Source organism: Pecten maximus, chromosome 1, assembly GCF_902652985.1.
Source record: "Pecten maximus chromosome 1, xPecMax1.1, whole genome shotgun sequence".
In the NCBI taxonomy this organism is placed as follows: Eukaryota; Metazoa; Mollusca; class Bivalvia; order Pectinida; family Pectinidae; genus Pecten; species Pecten maximus.
This window is the reverse complement of record NC_047015.1, coordinates 24387951-24411521: the sequence shown is the minus strand read 5'-3', so window position 1 is coordinate 24411521 and position 23571 is coordinate 24387951. Positions and strand designations below refer to the sequence as shown.

The 23571-nt window shown below is 34.8% G+C and overlaps 2 protein-coding genes across 2 annotated transcripts in view; one reads left to right on the top strand and one right to left on the bottom strand.

The window, feature by feature from the left end:
* Positions 1–2742: 2742 nt before the first annotated feature.
* On the bottom strand, positions 2743–7484 carry LOC117325013 (60S ribosomal protein L10-like). The gene is made up of 6 exons (XM_033880932.1): positions 7443–7484; positions 7241–7271; positions 6898–6956; positions 6191–6437; positions 5447–5609; positions 2743–2967 (listed from the first exon to the last, which is right to left on the bottom strand). The coding sequence occupies exons 2-6, from the start codon at positions 7261–7263 to the stop codon at positions 2803–2805; spliced, it is 657 nt and encodes a 218-aa protein (XP_033736823.1). The 5' UTR covers positions 7264–7271; positions 7443–7484; the 3' UTR covers positions 2743–2802.
* LOC117324498 (sorting nexin-29-like) overlaps positions 7485–23571 on the top strand; it is a 30888-nt gene continuing 14801 nt past the window's right edge. The window contains exons 1-13 of the mRNA XM_033880426.1: positions 7485–7637; positions 10323–10387; positions 11254–11306; positions 11818–11898; positions 12396–12472; positions 17563–17737; positions 18925–18995; positions 19276–19449; positions 19936–20269; positions 20395–20489; positions 20655–20745; positions 22213–22277; positions 22933–22996. Of these exons, the coding sequence (XP_033736317.1) occupies positions 7631–7637; positions 10323–10387; positions 11254–11306; positions 11818–11898; positions 12396–12472; positions 17563–17737; positions 18925–18995; positions 19276–19449; positions 19936–20269; positions 20395–20489; positions 20655–20745; positions 22213–22277; positions 22933–22996 (1352 nt within the window). The 5' untranslated portion in view covers positions 7485–7630. The remainder of the gene's footprint in view (positions 7638–10322; positions 10388–11253; positions 11307–11817; positions 11899–12395; positions 12473–17562; positions 17738–18924; positions 18996–19275; positions 19450–19935; positions 20270–20394; positions 20490–20654; positions 20746–22212; positions 22278–22932; positions 22997–23571) is intronic.

Here is a 23571-nt window from a genome sequence, read left to right as displayed (position 1 = left end):
CTCCCATTTACACATTAGATCTCATTTGCCAAATAATGTTCCAGACCAAGTTTCATCAAAATCCATTCAGGCATTCAGGACTTGTAGGGATTTAAAAGATTTATCCCAATTTCCTCTATTGGGGCCCACCTCTCCGGCACCAGAGGAGGTACAACCCTCCGTTTATACAATGTTAGATCTCGTTGCCTAACAATGCTCCTGACAAAATTTTATCAAAATCTATCAGGCATTCCACAAGACTAGTAGGGATTTAGAGGATTAACCTCAATTTCCGTTATTGTGCCCTGCCCCTCTGGCCCCATGAGAGCCACACCCTCCGTTTATACGTTAGATCTCCTTTGCCCAATAATGCTCTAGGCCAAATTTCATCAAAATTGATCGAGGCATTCAGGACTATTGGGAATATGAAGGAAATATTGACGGACACTGTACCATGGCACAAAAAAAAATCCATAGAACCAGAGGACCTTAGCCCCCCATTTGTTGGTTGATTATATGTTGCAAGTTTTTAACTTTTAGTACTTAACTCCACTTTCCTCTAGATAATTATCTATTGTAACCACAGGAGTCGGAGGCAGCACTCGCAAATACCCTACTTACATCAGTCCTAAAATTCATTATATACATTATCTAGTTGATGCAAAATTAGACAGTTACATATATTTTCTGAGAAATAGTTATAGTTATTACCGATTTTGAGTCCCTATCAAAATATAATATTATCAATCTAAAATTCTACTTGTATCAAAGTAGACAGAGGGACTGACATTAGACCATCGATGAAAGGCAATTAGAACAGCCCATTATCTAACCAAATGTTAACCTTGTAACAGCATGTGTTCACACCTCCGATATGTCTTGCATTGTAATTGGGGTTGTCCTGGTCTTTTACAGGTGGATGTGGGAATCTCCGAGTCATTTCCATGTTACTTGGTGAATCCTGTACCCATGGACAGGCTGAAATTCAGGCCAACCCTAGTACCATTATTGCATTGGGCCTCGCATCTTGTCCTTGTTTTATTACAAAAACTTCTGGTTGAAATCTATTGTGTATATATATTATCAACTAACTGTTTGTGCAGTTTTTAATAACCAAAGTGTGCTTACATCTATCAATCGAAAGCTTATTAGATAGCATTGTCAACTGGATTGTATTTATTGTCAAAACGAATGAACTTGGTAAACATTTCTAGTCAAGACATCCTGAAGCAGTTATTTAGTAACTGACCCAAGGTCAAATTTTTGATCTTACTAGCTGAACATGTGAAACCAAATTTGTCGTATCAAAAGTTAAACTTCAAGTTTTGCTATTGAGTTTTTTTTTTTTCTTATCTATTACTTTTTTGACATTAGGTTAGTAGGAATTGATAAAGATGTTTAAAAAGTTCAATGGGTTAAACGGTCAATGTCAAATTTTCTGTACAAGGATATGTATGGTCTTAAATCAAGTTGTTCAATCAAAAGTCATCTCTCGGTTACTGGTAGGTAAATCTCGACGGAACTCATTACAGTAACAATGTTCTTTAATCTATTTTTTTCAATGTGGTAAATTGAAACATATTACATAGTTTGTAGATTTTTTTATACCAAAATTCAAGCACTTATTCTCAATTTTCCAGGTGCATTTTTTTTTGTGAAACTGAAATGAAACTAAAAACTGCCAATAAAAAAAAATATCTTCATTTCATATTCTCTTGATGAATTACAGCACTTTTCCCAGTACCAAAATCATCTGGACAAACTGTTATTCAATCACATGACACCACCCAAAAATGTCTACCAAGATTTTGGCATTATACCACCGGTGGAAATATGAACTAAAATTCTTGTGGGTTTAGCGAGACATCTTTTACACAAGCTTTTGACTACATACAGTATGTGGTCAAGAGCGACTTTCGGCCTTTTAACCTCGATAAAGACATCTCAAAAGCAAATGATACAACTAGATGTAGAACTCCCATGCGATATAAAGTGGATATTAATCTGAATCAGTCGAGAGGTTCATGATCACCAGAAATTCTGTACAGAATCTTCGTGCTACCAGACAGGCTCTCTTAAAACATGCACAAAATGATCACTATTACAATTACACCACCCTTTTATCAAGTTGGAAATTTACAAGTTAAGGGAAATTGAAAGTTGGGACTTCAAAAGTGGAAAACTGAAAAAGTGCCTCACTCTAATAATATTAAGTAATAATCTTTTACAATCTGCCAGCCAGGGATATTAGGTCTGTAGCTTACTTGGAGGAAAGGCAGCATAAACTACAGTGATCATATAAATTTTCTTTGCTCTCTATATACAACCAAGATTGTTGTAAAAAGGACAAAAGTGACTAGCACCAATACCCGGTTCACAATAATGACTACAACTGCATCGTGAAGATGTTTTGTCTCCTTTGGCAAACCTACAACATAATTGCAAGTCTCCAACTTCCAAACAAATTTTAGCATGACCATAGCGCCAATCAGCCTTTATTGTTCTCCTATTCTGCATTGTATAAAACCTTTTCTAAAAGATTTTATCAAGTATTACATGTACCTTTCTAAGATGAACGCCTTTCATCCCAGTAAGCTACTAGCCCAAATCATTATCCTGGGCCTTTTGGTCAAGTTTAAGTACATTCACTTTGACCTTACATATAGGTCAAGGTTATCCATTTGAACAATCTGGATAGCCTTTCATCCTAGAATGCTATGTGCTTCACTGAGCTTAAAACAAAGAGAAGACTAAAACATGATATCCTGGTGTCCAGATTTTAATCACAGGATTGGTTTGTCTTTATAATTTATGTGAAAGAGTTCACGACAATCGAATGGCGGTGAGATGCTTCCATGCACTCAGGGGACCCTTGTTGGGTTTGTACTGACAGTTGACACCATCAGAAATGAGTCGTCCATCCTGTCTCATCTCCTCATATACATCCTTTTCCCACTTGGTGAAGCCCCATTTCTTGGAGACGAAGATCTGTAAGAAAGAAAGCAGTGCTGTGAGAATGCTATTTACTATTGAAATCTGTTGTTTCATTTCAAAAATCAATGTTGGGGAAAACTGTTTATTTAACATAATGAACCTAACATTATACAATGTTACAGAGGCCATTTAACAAACCCACCAATATAAGTGGGCTGATATAGCAACCAAAGTATTTATATTGCAGTAGTAGAACGATCAAACTAACAACAGATGTTATTTGGAGCTGGTACTGCTTTTCTAATTCATCAATCATGCACAAAGTGATATATTAGGTGGAAAAAGGGTTTGATCTAGACTATGAACATGATTACAGACCTACAAACAAACATTTGTTTGCTTGTTACTGAGGTTACGTATCAAATCATTAGATACAATGAGCTGATATAGCGACCAAAGTTTTACTATTGCAGTAGTAGAACGATCAAACTAACAATAATGTGTTGTTTGGAGCTGGTACTGCTATCAGACAATCTGGTCAAAATAAAGATTCTCGCATTTTAAATGTAAACCTTTACGTTAAAGCACAAGATCTACTTTCAAAATTTGAATATATATACAGTATCAGCTACATACAGTTTTTCAATTGCTTCTGATATTTTTGGTGCTCTAATTTATCATTGCACTTACCCAATAAATCACTGAAATTTGAGTGTGCCAAAATAATTTTACAGCATTTGATGTGAAGTGATAAGTCTGGACATACAGTGAACAAGCCACAATTATGTAGATAATATTGGACTTAAAACCTAGTATGTCAGAACCTAATCATAGTATGCCCTATGTCAGAGGTATTGGGGTCCATGCAAAATTTGGCAATTGCAAGTGATGATGTATGAGACATGTGCCCCAGGAAAAGACTAATAGGGTGAACAAAGGGTCCTTACACTCAAGTCATTACTGAAATTAATTATCATAGAGATAGTCATTGTGCTGTAACTGAGGTTACGTATCAAATCATTAGATACAATGAGCTGATATAGCGACCAAAGTTTTACTATTGCAGTAGTAGAACGGCCAAGCTGACAATGATATGTCAATTTGGAGCTGGTACTGCTTCATAATATTTTCGACACATTGGAAGTAAAACTTTCACCTTGTCACTGAAAGCATTTCATAAGCTTCCACGTAAACTGTTGTACAATGACATCCTCTAGATGTAGAGGAAGAGCAAAACTTTTTCAAAACTTATTTGGAGCCGATACTGTTACAGCTTTGAATACTTGCACATTTTAGCGCCTTGAAACATTGCAATTAAAAAATCAACTATTTAATATAGGAAATGAAATGTCACCAAGGCCATTTAACAAACCCACCAATATAAGTGGGCCGTTATAGCAACCAAAGTATTTATATTGCAGTAGTAGAACGATCAAACTAACAACAGATATTATTTGGAGCTGGTACTGCTTTAGTGCTTGAATAATATTTTCGACACATTGGAAGTAAAACATTCATCTTGTCACCGAAAGCATTTCTTAAGCTTTCACGTAAACTGTTGTGCAATGACATCCTCTAGATGCAGAGGAAGATCAAAACTTTTTCAAAACTTATTTGGAGCCGATACTGTTACAGCTTTGAATACTTGCACATTTTAGTGCCTTAAAACATTTACATTTTTTTATACACCACCTGCTTAGTGAAGAAGTTACATGACACCAGATCTACTAGAGTCTCAACAAATAAAATGTCACTGAAGCCATTTAACAAACCCATCCATAAGAGAGGGCCGATATAGCAACCAAAGTTTTTATATTGCAGTAGTAGAACGATCAAACTAACAATAATGTGTTGTTTGGAGCTGGTACTGCTATCAGACAATCTGGTCAAAATAAAGATTCTCGCATTTTAAATGTAAACCTTTACGTTAAAGCACAAGATCTACTTTTAATATTTGAATATAAAATACAGTATCAGCTACATACAGTTTTTCAATTGCTTCCGATATTTTTGGTGCTCTAATTTATCATTGCATTTACCCAATGAAATCCAATAAATCACTGAAATTTGAGTGTGCCAAAATAATTTTACAGCATTTGATGTGAAGTGATAAGTCTGGACATACAGTGAACAGGCCACAATTATGTAGATAATATTGATAATATTGGACTTCAAACCTATGTCAGAACCTAATCATAGTATGCCCTATGTCAGAGGTATTGGAGTCCATGCAAAATTTGGCAATTGCAAGTGATGATGTACGAGACATGTGCCCCAGGAAAAGACTAATATGGTGAACAAAGGGTCCTAACAATCAAGTCATTACTTAAATTAATTATCATAGAGATAGTCATTGTGCTGTAACTGAGGTTACGTATCAAATCATTAGATACAATGAGCTGATATAGCGACCAAAGTTTTACTATTGCAGTAGTAGAACGGCCAAGCTGACAACACATGTCAATTTGGAGCTGGTACTGCTCATCAATGCAAAAACACCAGAAATTACTTATTTTTTAAGAATAGTGTATACCTTTTGTCTGCCTGGGAACTTGAACTTTGCTCTCCTGAGGGCCTCAATGACAGCAGCCTGATTGTTTTCCCTGGCACGGCAGGACATAATGGGCTGACCTATGTGCACACGGGCTACAGTTCCTTGAGGTTTGCCAAAGGCACCACGCATCCCTGTCTGAAGCCTGAAATTTACATGTTTAATCAGTTCAAGATATTGACCAGTACCACGAATTTGGAAATTAAATGATATGTCTAATTACACTGAAATAAATTAGTCTGGTTTGGTTTATTTTGTTTTACACAGTATTAACACCCATGGTGATTTAAGACGTGCCAGGTTTTGGAGGTGGAGGAAAGCCCGGAGAAAAACCATCAGCCTATGGTCAGTACAAGGCGACTGCCCCACTTGGGTTTCAAACTTGCAACCCAGAGGTGGAGGGCTAGTGATAAACTGTTGGGACATCCATTAACAACTCGGCCACAGTGGCCCATTGATAAATATTTTGTGAGGCAAAATGAGAAGACAAAAACAGAAATTGTCAGACACACAAGCTAAAAAGCAGATATATTTAGTTAATTTAATTTACATATGTAGTGATCTTCAAACAGGGTCTTTCAAAATTTCCATACAATTTCCATATTTCATTTGAAGAGTTCATGAACCTAAATTAACACATTTCACTAGAATGAAAAATTATACTAGTTACCTGTAATTGTATATTTTTAAAAACATAAACAAATTTAATATGGTTTATTATTATACCTATCAGCTCCAGCACACGACAACATCTTGTTGATTCGGCAAACATGGAAGGGATGTACTCGCATTCGTAAATGGAAGGAGTCCTTGCCGCAGTTCTTCACAAGGTATTTGTTGGCACAGATACGGCTGGCTTCCAGTGCCTCAGATGACAACTGTTCATACTCATCAGACACAAGATGCACACATAGTGAGAACTCGTCTACCCTGGCCTTTTTCTTGCCAAGATCAAAAATACGGATCTTGGAATCTGAAAAAGACCACATAAAATTATTAGTTACAAGTTGGTAAGATGATATTAATCAAACTCTCAAAAATAATTTGAGATTTGTAAGAATACCTTTTCTAGCCTACAGATATGGTACTGCAAGAACCAACACTTTCATGCAATTTTGTTCTAATACGTCTTGTAAATACTTCCGGATAAGCTAATTATCTTTTGGTCCAAACACCAGTCATTTGGCACAATCGGTCAAGTTTGGGACCAGATTGTGAATCCATTTGAGCGACTAGATGCATTGTGATTAATTAATCTAAAAAAAATGTCAACTGAAATTAAAAAAAAGGTGCAAATCAGAACTGCAGAAACTGATAAATTGTACTTAAGCACACTTAACTGTGCATAACGAACTATCCGATATTTGTTTATACAACATATATAACCCTTCTAGAACATTTGTACCTTTGATCATGAACAGGATCCATCTTACCTGGGACACCACGACAAAACCTTGACTTGGGGTATGGCTTGTTTTTACAGTATCTGTAACTGGAAAATACATTTATATGAAACAATTGTAATCGCGAGACGACCACGTGTCGTTCACAATATAGAACAGGGGAAATTTGCTGGCAAGTTTAATCAACACTATTCACTCAGCAGAGACAAAATGTAAACATTTCGAAGCACGGTCGATCTAACAGATAATAATTAGGTATTATATCTGCGTTTTGGAATAAGTATGTACTACTGTCAATACGAATTGTTTCATTATTATATAAATATATTTATTGTCGATATATTAAACGTACATACGAACACATCAAACTTACCAACGAGCTGGTCGGCGCCCCATCTTGAAGGCTGTAAGTATACAAGAATATAATTTTTATTGTGCAAATATTACGATCAAAAACATTCAGAAATATTTATCCTTACGTGGTGCCGATTCAAATTTACATATTCGTTTTTAATAGTAGGATGAACACAGATTTACTCTTGAGGATTTTTGTCGTTCAACCATGTTTCACTTACCGTCTAAAAAGAGGCCTACCGGAAGTTCCGGTGCTGGCAAGTCACATGACAGACCATGACCAAAGGGGAAGCACCACCGTGTAAAAAGTCAAAACAAATAAGCGAGATGCCCACTGGTTTAGTCGTTTAAATTCATATTCCAATGTCAGATTTTAGATGAAAGCCCATCATTACATGGACCAACAAGAATGAATGGTACGTATAACTCAACTTGCCACGGTGGACCAATGCCAAAGACATTACAGATCTACTGAAATAGTATTAGGAGGATCACCTGATACTAGCCAGGATTAGAATCGGAATTGTAAATACTGTATCCACACTTGATCACTGAGAGAATAGAGTGGAATTCAGAGAGGATTAAAGACATATTTTGTACATGCACACCAGTTCTTCTTAAAAATCATTTTGTAGTTTAAAATTAATGACAAATTATGATGTGAATCACAGTCAAAGGCTATTAAACCTCGGGCACAGTGCACCCATTAGCTTGATGCACAAAATACATCCCTGTATTGAGATGTGTTTTAGTTTACTCTGTCTCAAGAGGATACTTATGTTTTACATATCTGAATTTCAGTGCATCTTTTTCAAACTTGTTCATAACCCGCTAATCATAAGTAGCATATATATATGCTCATGTATCAGAATTTGGTAAGCATGCAGGCTCCCTGCTCATACTGAACTAGAAATATTTTACAGTTACTTCATATAAATATTAGTCAAAATAAAAGGGATACAAATGTTTTATAACGAGACAACAGTCAATAAGTTTCCATAAACTTGTCATGTGAATGAGCAATAACCAAAACAATAGATTATTTTAAATTGGTCTGTATCTCAAACTAATTAGATTATGATATAGCCATCACATGCTGCATGTTACTACATTATGACAAAATCAAGCCATTCAAAAGTGGTATAACTACACTGTACATTGCGTACAATAACTTAATGCATGTCACATACAAATGTTAGTATATATGGGGCGCGTCAATTTACCCCGTGACTACCACATACTACCCCATACTACCTGTTTTGTCATGAAATAGGACACAATATCGAATAATATGCTACAAAAAGACGATTTTTATGTTATAAATTAATTTTTTTTTATATACAAAACGGATACCAATATATTCAGGAATGGACCGGACAACGAACCAAAACTATACATTTACACGTTGATGTACGATAGATGTGTTGATCAGTAGAAGTTATGGATATTTGTGACATCGTGATTTCAAGAAATAAGACGAAACTGCTTTCATTTTTTTTAAATATATATATTAAATTTTATTCCAGATAAATCACCATACATAAAGTACAATATCAGAACAATAATAACAGTACATTTCATAAACACAATGGAAGTATAAAAATAATGTTTAAAATAAAACCATATGAATAAAAATGTTTACTATAAAAACTATAAAAATATCAAGTATATATAAATAGGATTAAATACGTATTTTCACTATAATGAATTGTATATGTGGAATAAATGTATAAAATGAAGAACAATATTAAGTTATAATAATAAATATGATTATGAGATATGAGTTAAATTGAAAATGATAATTATGAACAATTATAATAATAATGATAACATTGATAAAAATATGTTAATAATCTTAATAATAATGTTATTAATATAATAATAAAAATAAAAATATATGTACTGATAATGATAAAAGTAATTATGTTTTTGTTATCACATTGTAACATATTGTAGATAACATTTAAACATTCACTCACACACATGATGTAATGCATAAATGATTATTTATAAACAACAGTTCTTCACTTTTACAAGTGACTCCAGCAATGAAGACGAGACTGTGTATATATATAATTATAATAATACCAATAAACACTAACTCATGCTACGTCAAAAATGTACAAATATATAGCGGAATAATTATTTATATACAACAGTTCTTCACTTTTACAAGTGACTCCAGCAATGAAGACGAGACTGCGTATATATATAATTATAATACTACCAATAAACTACTTCAAAAACGTACATATAAAGCATATAGTATTTTAAGACTGGAGACTTGTTTTGCATGGCACTTGTTTCTGAATCATTTATTTGGGGTTTTTTTTCAGTGTTTTTGTCTTTTCTGATTTTTTGCCTTCTTCTCTGGCCTGGCTTTTTGCCGCAAGTTTGTTTGGGCTTTCGACAAACTAAGTCAATCGTGGAAGCCCAAACAAATTTGTCATTGTTTGTGTTCTTTTTTTTCGAAAAAAGTTTTTCTTTTTCTGTTTGTGTTTTTGAAACCCATAAATCTGGTCTAATTTCTGGAAACCTTGAAATTAGTCTCAAATTTCCTGTGCCATGCAAAGCACATCTCAGGTGCAAAATTTGCATTTTGGAGACGAGGGAAACCTTATCAACTAAAACCGGTAAGCTATGTTGTTTCCAATCTGCAACTTGGTATCCGTTTTGTATAAAAAAAAATTAATTTATGATATATAAATCGTCTTTCTGTATCATATTATTTGATATTGTGTCCTATTTCATGACAAAATAAGTAGTATGGGGTAGTATGTGGTAGTATGGGGTAGTATGGGGTAAATCGACGTGCCGGTATATATGACAGTGCTTTTTCTCACTGGTTTGGAAATAGGCCTTTTTGTCTCATTTTGGAAAGAAAATTGATGAATTGGGAAAGATTTTTTCAGGAGAAAAGACCAAATTTTGGGAATTTGGCTTAAATATGAAACAATTTCTATTGGGAATGGGGCCCATTAACGACCACAAAAAGCCTCCAGAAAAAGCCCTGTATGGCATGCCATTCTAAAGCAGTATACATTTATAAGAGGAAAATTGAAATGTGACTTTGTATTGTTATTTTGATTTGTTTTGTACAGGGGATGATCCTCATGTGAATGAGCGACAAAGTATACTTACCAGACTCCTAGATGCTGTTAAACAGGTATGTAATTTATGTTTAAAAACTTTCTTAGTACAGGTACTAGATTCCCATAGATACTGTTGTATAAGTAATGGATTGTACTGTTACCAGACTCATAAGATATTGTCAACCTGTTATGAAGTATATATACAATTATATGAATACAATATGCATGTTATTGTTAAATCACACTCAAACATGGAAGCATTGTGTCAAAGTATTCTTAGTTGGAGCTTGTAAGTTACTTAATTCCTCAGATTCTGTGTAACAGGTATGGAATGTCTCCAAGCTACTAAATTATTTTCATGAAGATGATAGAATCTGTGGAATGTGAATGAACTGGGCTAGATTTGAAATTCTCATTAGAATGTGTCCAGTCAAGCACTGAAGAGATTCCTAGATGCTGTCATGCACTTGTCTTTTGAATGAAATTCTCCATGGTAATTTCTCACATCAAGAACTCTACTCCCCATTTACTATACATTTACATGTATTATAATTGTAATATCAGTATATGTCACTGACAGTTCAGAGTTACTCAATATTACCAACTTGAAGGATTTAATCATTGTGCACAAGTTTCATGCAATATTATAAAGTATACTTAGAGAAAATACTGTTTTTAAATTAACTTCAAAGGCAGCAAATAGATAAAGTATATTGACCAGTGGACCTTTTCACGAAAATTTGTAAGTGTATAAATATAATATAACTTAAGAATTGTCGTAAGAGTAAAAATAATCTTACGAGTGCTTTTGTGAAAACCACTTAAAATTTCACTTATGATAATCATAAGAATATAATCAAGTGTAAAACTTACAAACTTTCATACATGTATATTCCAATGTCAAACAGATGGTTCTGTAATCCTTCTTTGTTTACCTCAGTGCCAAGTACGATTTGGTGGGAGGACAGAATTGGCTGCTGATGCAGACAGCAGGTAAAATGATAAAAGATGTCAATAATTTATTTTATGATAACCCCTCACAATGTAGTTCAGGTGGGGGTATACTAGAATTACCTCAGTCCATCCATCTGAGGATAAAGCTTTGTCCAGAGTATTATAATCAATCTTTACTCTGTCAATTTCAATTTTCATGTGTATAAACAATGCATGGTGTGTCTCTATGTCCATGTGTTTACTCTGTCAGCCAGTTTAAATAAGATTTGATATACACGAGCATAACGGCTTTTCTTGGGAATTATGCCTCTTTTATAGTTTCCTTAAAAAAATAGTACATTTGTATTTGGGAGCAGGGCATCTTAGATTAGCCTCTATTTTACAGCACCATGAAAAGAAAATTTTGTAAGTCAGCACTACTACATGGTTTTCTTTTTTGAAAACAAAATGGTATTATAAAATCAGTTATCAACAATTTACATTGCTATTGTTATCAAATGAATATTGTTATAAAATGATTTAGCTATTTATTGACTTTTATATTGTACAGAGTGTCTTGTCTGTGTGCTGCCTGGGAGACTGGCCTCCAACATGGAATGCGGCAAAGCAACAAGGCTATCCTGGCCCTCAAGTAAGTAGTCAAATGTCCAGGTCATAACGAGATAACTAGATCAACTACAGCATTCCACTTTTCAGTGTGTCAATTTTACATGCAGGAGTTACTCCAACAATGTTAGAGGTTTTACACGGCGAGATACTTTTGACTAGCGCCGTCTAACGGTCGCAGTCGGCAAAATAATATCCGATAGAAAAAGAGCCGACCAGCGGCCTCTTATGTTATAGGAGTAATGCAGGAGTATGCTGTGGTTGCTCACACCACACCATATCCTTACAAGCAGAAAATCCAACAGTGTATTATAAGCATTTTCTGTTTCCTCTCAAACTGCAATCATCATCAGCACTAAATATATATATTGCTTCTCAAATCATAAAGTTGGCAGAGTGTATCAATTAAACTTCAAACATTGATTTATTACTAGTTGAACTAAATGAAACACTATTCATGTATATTTATCAACCTAAGTGACATGCTTCATCATATACCTAGTATATGTGTTATATTTACAGGCAGGTGACAGAGATTACAGGCCTCAGTAAGGTGACGGACATGTTCAATGACATCACCAACAAGGAGTCGGAGGCAGGTAAGTGATGATTAACACACAAATAGAATAACATACAGTACTAACAGTGACATACAGTACTCACAATGACATACAACACTATCACAATAACATACAACACTATCACAATGACATACAACACTATCACAATGACACACAACACTATCACAATGACATACAACACTATCAAAATGACACACAACACTATCACAATGACATACAACACTATCAAAATGACACACAACACTATCACAATGACATACAATACTATCACAATAACATACAGTACTCACAATGACATACAACACTATCACAATAACATACAATACTATCACAATGACATACAGTACTCACAATGATATACAGTACTCACAATGACATACAACACTATCACAATAACATACAATACTCACAATAACATACAACACTATCACAATAACATACAGTACTATCACAATAACATACAACACTATCACAATGACATACAGTACTATCACAATGACATACAACACTATCACAATGACATACAACACTATCACAATGACATACAACACTATCACAATGACATACAATACTATCACAATAACATACAATACTATCACAATGACATACAACACTATCACAATAACATACAGTACTATCACAATGACATACAACACTATCACAATAACATACAACACTATCACAATGACATACAACACTATCACAATAACATACAATACTATCACAATGACATACAACACTATCACAATAACATACAATACTATCACAATGACATACAACACTATCACAATGACATACAACACTATCACAATGACATACAACACTATCACAATGACATACAACACTATCACAATGACATACAATACTATCACAATGACATACAATACTATCACAATGACATACAACACTATCACAATGACATACAACACTATCACAATGACATACAACACTATCACAATGACATACAACACTATCACAATAACATACAACACTATCACAATGACATACAACACTATCACAATAACACACAACACCATCACAATGACATACAACACTATCACAATGGCATACAACACTATCACTACGACATACAACACTATCACAATGACATACAACACTATCACAATAACATACAATACTATCACAATGACATACAACACTATCACAATGACATACAACACTATCACAATAACATACAACACTATCACAATGACATACAACACTATCACAATGACATACAACACCATCACAATGACATACAACACCATCACAATGACATACAATACTATCACAATGACATATAACACTATCACAATGACATACAATACTATCACAATGACATACAACACTATCACAATGACATACAATACTATCACAATGACATACAACACTATCACAATGACATACAACACTATCACAATGACATACGACACTATCACAATGACATACAATACTATCACAATGACATACAACACTATCACAATGACATACAACACTATCACAATGACATTACAACTATCACAATAATACAACTATCACAATGACATACAACACTATCACAATGACATACAACACTATCACAATGACATACAACACTATCACAATGACATACAACACTATCACAATGACATACAACACTATCACAATAACATACAACACTATCACAATGACATACAACACTATCACAATGACATACAACACTATCACAATGACATACAATACTATCACAATGACATACAACTACTATCACAATAACATACAATACTATCACAATGACATACAACACTATCACAATGACATACAAACACTATCACAATGACATACAACACTATCACAATGACATACAACACTATCACAATGACATACAACACTATCACAATGACATACAACACTATCACAATGACATACAACACTATCACAATGACATACAACACTATCACAATGACATACAACACTATCACAATGACATACAACACTATCACAATGACATACAACACTATCACAATGACATACAACACTATCACAACGACATACAACACTATCACTACGACATACAAAACTATCACAATGACATACAACACTATCACAATGACATACAACACTATCACAATTACATACAACACTATCACAATGACATACAACACTATCACAATGACATACAGTACTATCACAATGACATACAACACTATCACAATAACATACAATACTATCACAATGACATACAATACTATCACAATGACATACAATACTATCACTACGACATACAAAACTATCACAATGACATACAATACTATCACAATGACATACAATACTATCACAATTACATACAACACTATCACAATGACATACAACACTATCACAATGACATACAACACTATCACAATGACATACAACACTATCACAATGACACATACAATACTATCACAATGACATACAGTACTCACAATGACATACAACACTATCACAATAACATACAATACTATCACAATGACATACAGCATTCAAAATGACATACAACACTATCACAATGACATACAACACTATCACAATGACATACAACACTATCACAATGACATACAACACTATCACAATGACATACAACACTATCACAATGACATACAATACTATCACAATGACATACAACACTATCACAATGACATACAGTACTCACAATGACATACAACACTATCACAATACACATACAATACTATCACAATGACATCAATACTATCACAATTACATACAATACTATCACAATGACATACAACACTATCACAATGAACATTACAACACTATCACAATGACATACAACTACTATCACAATGACATACAACACTATCACAATGACATACAATACTATCACAATGACATACAATACTATCACAATGACATACAGTACTATCACAATGACATACAACACTATCACAATGACATACAACACTATCACAATGACATACAATACTATCACAATGACATACAACACTATCACAATGACATACAACACTATCACAATGACATACAACACTATCACAATGACATACAACACTATCACAATGACATACAATACTATCACAATAACATACAATACTATCACAATGACATACAATACTATCACAATGACATACAACACTATCACAATGACACACAATACTATCACAATGACATACAATACTATCACAATGACATACAATACTATCACAATGACATACAACACTATCACAATAACATATAACACTATCACAATGACATACAATACAGTCACAATGACATACAACACTATCACAATGACATACAACACTATCACAATGACATACAGTACTCACAATGACATACGACACTATCACAATGACATACAATACTATCACTATGACATACAACACTATCACAATGACATACAACACTATCACAATAACATACAACACTATCACAATGACATACAACACTATCACAATGACATACAACACTATCACAATGACATACAATACTATCACTATGACATACAACACTATCACAATGACATACAATACAGTCACAATGACATACAACACTATCAAAATGACACACAACACTATCACAATGACATACAACACTATCACAATGACATACAACACTATCACAATAACATACAACACTATCACAATGACATACAATACTATCACAATGACATACAATACTATCACAATGACATACAACACTATCACAATGACATACAACACTATCACAATGACATACAACACTATCACAATGACATACAACACTATCACAATGACATACAACACTATCACAATGACATACAATACTATCACTATGACATACAACACTATCACAATGACATACAACACTATCACAATGACATACAGTACTCACAATGACATACAACACTATCACAATGACATACAATACTATCACTATGACATACAACACTATCACAATGACATACAATACTATCACAATGACATACAACACTATCACAATGACATACAATACTATCACAATGACATACAATACAGTCACAATGACATACAATACAGTCACAATGACATACAATACAGTCACAATGACATACAACACTATCACAATGACATACAACACTATCACAATGACATACAATACAGTCACAATGACATACAACACTATCACAATGACATACAACACTATCACAATGACATACAACACTATCACAATGACATACAACACTATCACAATGACATACAATACTATCACAATGACATACAACACTATCACAATGACATACAATACAGTCACAATGACATACAACACTATCACAATGACATACAACACTATCACAATGACATACAACACTATCACAATGACATACAATACTATCACAATGACATACAATACAGTCACAATGACATACAACACTATCACAATGACATACAACACTATCACAATGACATACAACACTATCACAATGACATACAATACTATCACAATGACATACAACACTATCACAATGACATACAATACTATCACAATGACATACAACACTATCACAATGACATACAACACTATCACAATGACATACAACACTATCACAATGACATACAACACTATCACAATGACATACAACACTATCACAATGACATACAATACTATCACAATGACATACAATACAGTCACAATGACATACAACACTATCACAATGACATACAACACTATCACAATGACATACAACACTATCACAATGACATACAATACTATCACAATGACATACAACACTATCACAATGACATACAATACTATCACAATGACATACAACACTATCACAATGACATACAACACTATCACAATGACATACAATACTATCACAATGACATACAATACTATCACAATGACATACAACACTATCACAATGACATACAATACAGTCACAATGACATACAATACAACCTAAGTCTAGAAGGCTCTGTGCTAACTTAGAAGACCTAGTGCAAAGTTCTGAACCTGTATGATGTTTTTTTTTGTTGGCACAAATTTTCGAAGTCAATTCAACTACTCTTATATATTACTTTAGAACAAATTAAGAGAGATGTTGCTTTAGTACTTTACCAATTCTAAGATAGGCAGTGTGTTGTATGCTACAGTGTTCTGGCAGTATGTGAAGGAACACCTGACCAAACATGAACTAGACAGATTCATGAAGCTACAGAGCATCAATACAGACTCTGGGCGTGGTCGAGCATGGCTAAGGGCCTCATTGAACGAACACTCCCTGGAGCGCTACACACATATGCTCCTGGAGAGTGAAGAACTACTCAGGTTAGAGCATATTGACTTGGTGTATTCAAAGTACTTTCAAATACCGTATTTGACCTAATAAGGGCGCCCCTACCTTTTTTCAAGGAAATAAATCTTTAACTGAGTGTCAAAATGGTGTTCAAAAGTAATAATTCATGTGAAATGTTTTGCTACTTTATGTGTTCAATTTTCTTCAGGAACACAAGTTTTCACCACATTTTGTCTATTCCTACAGATAACATGTCAGTGCAAAGAGCACCCAAAACTAAACACACATACAAATAATAACTTACCATCTTTATTTGAAGATAAAGTAAAAGACTTCATTCTTGTTGATAAATAACTTTTGTTCAGAACAGAAAGTTAGTAAAAGACATTGTAAATCAATTATTAGGTCAAAGAAAAACGATGTCTGATATGATCTGGGAAATCACCTGTGTCTATGAATAGAATACAAAAGAGTTCCATTTAAACATAAATGGTGGAACACACATTCTCTGGTCTAAAGATCAGCTGGCATGGTTTACAAGTTTACAGGAATATTCAAGTGATGTTTAAGCTTAATATATGATAATGAATAGATATCTTCATCTGCAATATTTTTATGGCTGAATAATTTTCCATTTTCCACAGCCTTGGGTATTCTGCTATAGGGTATAGTCTGTTTCATAAAACTTCAGAATAACTTATCTTAATAAGGGCGCCCCCACTGTCAATTACCCGCGCCCTGCGCCCTTATTAGGTCAAATACGGTAATTAACATTAACTTTTAACAGCTGTCATAGAATATCATCTTAATATGACAAAGACAAAATAAACCATGATCTCTCTCCTTTATTGTGAGAACAAATCATCTAATTGGCCCAGAATCTTAATAGAAAATTATACCATTTTTTTCGTTTTTGGATTCCAGGTAAGAGTTTCATGTGAACCATGTTTTTTGTGATCTGTCTTTAGTACTTGTTTTAGATCAAGCATAAACTGGTAATAAGTATCCCAATCAGTTATCAAGATAATATATTACAATTATTGCATTCTATAGTGATAAACCTGCTCTTCAGGAAGAACAGCACTATCAGCATAGCTACGAATAGAATAGAATAGTAATTAATACATAGTTCATAGTTCTTGGATACAGTTGTATAATTTGACACCATATCTATATACAATAACTTCAGGTTTAACTTGATTTTGCTCTATCGTTGCAGTCAGTTTTATGAAAGTTGGGCATTCCTGCGTGACCAGGAGAGAAGCAGCATGATGCCGATGATGGCCGCAGGTATGAGACCTATAGGTCTTCGCTAATATAAACCGACTTGGATGTGTGGGCCCTTTGGTGTCCCCTTATCTAACATTGGTCTTACTAGGCAATATATTTTATATGGCTGAAATAAAAAGGAAAGGTTACCCTTATTTTATATAACAGATATAATCTTATTTCCATAAATTATATATATATAATTATCAGATGTTAAAATAAGTTCAATTTGTTTCTCTTTTCCAGATGCATTATTCTTCTGACCTGTAAGTTAATATTGCCTAATTTTAACATATTGCAGGTCTAGGGTCAATCCTGTTTGCCATCAATATAGATAATGCTGATTTAAACAATATACGGAAGCCCGCCACCAATGTGATCACAGTCCCAAGTAATGTGGCTAAGTCTCCTCCCAGAGCAGATGATGAGCCACGACCTGTTATTGCTGGGGAAGAAAGCCCCTCATCGTCCTCAGGTTAGCCACTGATGTTGTTTGTAACTTCTATTGTTACAGATTTGAAAAATGTGTAACATTCCATTAAATAGATGTTACAAGTATTAGTCAAATCATTTTAATTATATTTTTCTGAAGTTTATTTTTATGCCCTCAGAACAGCGTTAGGGGACATACATCGGGTGCCTTTTCTAGTAGTCTATGGTTACCTACATAGGTATATTTATGTATATAGGTACATTTTCCTGTTCTTAGAGTCCTACAATTATGTAATGTTTTATGTATAATATTATACATTTTCAGGAGAAAAGTACATTTATATATGGAATATCCAGTAGTTCACTGTGACATGTTATCAACTGTGACATGTTATCTGATTTTCCAGGCTCGGTTTGACTGCATTTAGCTGTTTCCATTAGAGCAAAATTGTGGAGAAGGATATGTCTATATATTATATAGTACATACACATGTATTCTTGTTTATAGATGTAAAATGATGCTTTACAGATATACTGAAGAAAAAAGACAAAAAGAAGAAAAAGAAAATGGCTAACATTGTTAGTTTTGATGAAGATGATTCCGGGACATACAGTTCGTCCCATCTGTCAGAAGTTGATCAACCAGAGTCTGACTATGGAGCGACTGTGGGTAGGAGATCATTTGACACAAACATTGACACTGAGGTTTCAAAGCAGACAATGCCCCTTCTGAAGGCACCATCTAATGGCACATCATCACAGAGGTCACCACTTTATAGTCGAGAGCCAAGCATTACTTCAGGGACATCTAATGGTCGACAAAACAGCCATAGCTCCTTCAGCTCAGCTGATTTTGAGTTAAGGTAACTGTCATCACATACCAGTCACTTTTTAAAGGTTCAGATTAAAAAATAAGTCTTATTTCTTTAATTAAGATGTGTGGCACCATTATCAGATTATTATACTATTACTGTATCCTTTATTTCAGTGACCATGGAAATCTGATACCCTTAACTCCTACTGGCAACCCTATAGATCTTTCTGCCTCACCGGTTATTGTGGAGCACAACCTGAGTTCATCAGGTAAAAAAAAAGAATATCAAATATGTTTCTGTGTGTATTATCAGTGGGTATTTTGTCAAATTTATATCATCAGTAAAGTAATCTACTGTGTAAAAATGATGAGTGCTCATTTGTAGTTTTGAAGGAGATAACATTAACACATCATGACATACATTCTTCCTGTAGTGGATTCCTCTGACGGCCAGAAGTATGGAGGACTGGACATAGCTTCAGCAGCTAGAGCCCTTGATCTAGCTCAGCAGGGAACAGCACACAGGTATGTACAGTACAACATCTGTGAGGCCTAACAGGGAACAGCACACAGGTATGTACAGTACAACATCTGTGAGGCCTAACAGGGAACAATACACAGGTATGTACAGTACAACATCTGTGAGGCCTAACAGGGAACAATACACAGGTATGTACAGTACAACATCTGTGAGGCCTAACAGGGAACAATACACAGGTATGTACAGTACAACATCTGTGAGGCCTAACAGGGAACAATACACATGTACATGTATGTACAGTACAACATCTGTGAGGCCTAATATGGAACAATACACAGGTATGTACAGTACAACATCTGTGAGGCCTAACAGGAAACAATACACAGGTATGTACAGTACAACATCTGTGAGGCCTAACAGGGAACAATACACAGGTATGTACAGTACAACATCTGTGAGGCCTAACAGGGAACAATACACAGGTATGTACAGTACAACATCTGTGAGGCCTAATATGGAACAATACACAGGTACATGTATGTACAGTACAACATCTGTGAGGCCTAATATGGAACAATACACAGGTATGTACAGTACAACATCTGTAAGGCCAAACAGTAACAATACACAGGTATGTACAGTACAAAATCTGTGAGGCCTAACAGGGAACAATACACAGGTATGTACAGTACAACATCTGTGAGGCCAAACAGGGAACAAAGCACAGGTATGTACAGTACAACATCTGTGAGGCCTAACAGGGAACAATACACAGGTATGTACAGTACAACATCTGTGAGGCCTAACAGGGAACAATACACAGGTATGTACAGTACAACATCTGTAAGGCCAAACAGGGAACAATACACAGGTATGTACAGTACAACATCTGTGAGGCCTAACAGGGAACAATACACAGGTATGTACAGTACAACATCTGTAAGGCCAAACAGTGAACAATACACAGGTATGTACAGTACAACATCTGTGAGGCCTAACAGGGAACAATACACAGGTATGTACAGTACAACATCTGTGAGGCCTAACAGGGAACAATACACATGTACATGTATGTACAGTGCAACTTCTGTGAGGCCTAATATGGAACAATACACAGGTATGTACAGTACAACTTCTGTGAGGCCAAACAGAGTACAATACACAGGAATTAATAGTCCTAACAGGGAACAATACACAGGTACTGATAGTCCTAACAGCGAACAATACACAGGTACTGATAGTCCTAACAGGGAACAATATACAGGTACTTATAGTCCTAACTGGGAACGACACACTGCTGTCATCAATAACAAAAGTCAATCTGATGAGGATACATAAAGCAATTCCAAGAAGGATTTGTCTACACATGTACATTCACAAGATAGTCACTATGATCAGGAGTTTAACACCGGGTCATTTTACATTTCTGTATTAATTTTTGTGTTTAACTTAATCATTGACTCATGTTTACTGCCTTTTCATGGCTGTAATTGTACTGTTGTATGTTTCAGCTACCGCACCCAAGGGGATGGTGGTAATGTGGATGTCGTGGCTAAGAAAGATGCCATGTCAACCGGTAAGTTTCTCTTGCATCTGATCAGACAGTCAAACCTTTTAGTTATACCCCCTGTAATGAAGTTAGGGATGGTATACTGGAATTGGCCTGTCCATCTGTCTGTCTGTCTGTCTGTCTGTCTGTCTGTCTGTCTGTCTGTCTGTCTTTGTCTGTCTGTCTGTCCGTCCGTCCATCGTCCCATAATCTTGTCCGAACAACTGCTACTAAAGAACTGTTTCGATTTCAACAAAACTTGGCATGTACAATCAGTACAGCATGTAGTTGTACATCCCGACTTTGTTTTTACGATAATGCATTTTTCAAAATGGCCACCAATTTCTGATTGGTTGAGGCTATAAGTAATGTGATGTTGAATACCAATGACATGAAGATTTACATCAAGACAGCACCATTTTGAATCGGATGCATTCATTGGGGTGTACACAGCAAAGTTCTGCAAAACAACTTATTATGACCTTGCTTCACTTGCACCTGAATAGAAATACCAACAGAAACTAATGTAGTGTTTAATTGGTCATTATCAATAGTTATAACTAGGGAGGATATCAGTTAACAATTGATAATTACTGCTGTTTTACGGGTAGTATTGGTGATGTTTTGACAAACTGTACTTTACTTTTGAAGCAATTGTAACTATATGTACAACATGTTTTAGATGAACTGAAGCAGGCAGTGGTGTCCATGATGATGAGGAAGGATGAGGTGGAGGAACAGAACAGGTAAAGTACTGTGATTCTTATATCTCTACCTACAGAACAGGTAAAATCCTGTATCTCTTATATCTCTACCTACAGAACAGGTATAGCCCCGTATCTCTTATATCTCTACCTACAGAACAGGTAAAGCCCTGTATCTCTTATATCTCTACCCACAGAACAGGTATAGCCCTGTATCTCTTATATCTCTACCTACAGAACAGGTAAAGCCCTGTATCTCTTATATCTCTACCCACAGAACAGGTATAGCCCTGTATCTCTTATATATCTACCTACAGAACAGGTAAAGCCCTGTATCTCTTATATCTCTACCTACAGAATAGGTAAAGCCCTGTATCTCTAATATCTCTACCTACAGAACAGGTAAAGCCCTGTATCTTTTATATCTCTACCCACAGAACAGGTAAAGCCCTGTATCTCTAATATCTCTATACAGAACAGGTAAAGCCCTGTATCTCTTATATATCTATACAGAACAGGTAAAGCCCCATATCGCTTATATCTCTATACAGAACAGGTAAAGCCCTGTATCTCTTATATCTCTACCCACAGAACAGGTAAAGCCCTGTATCTCTAAT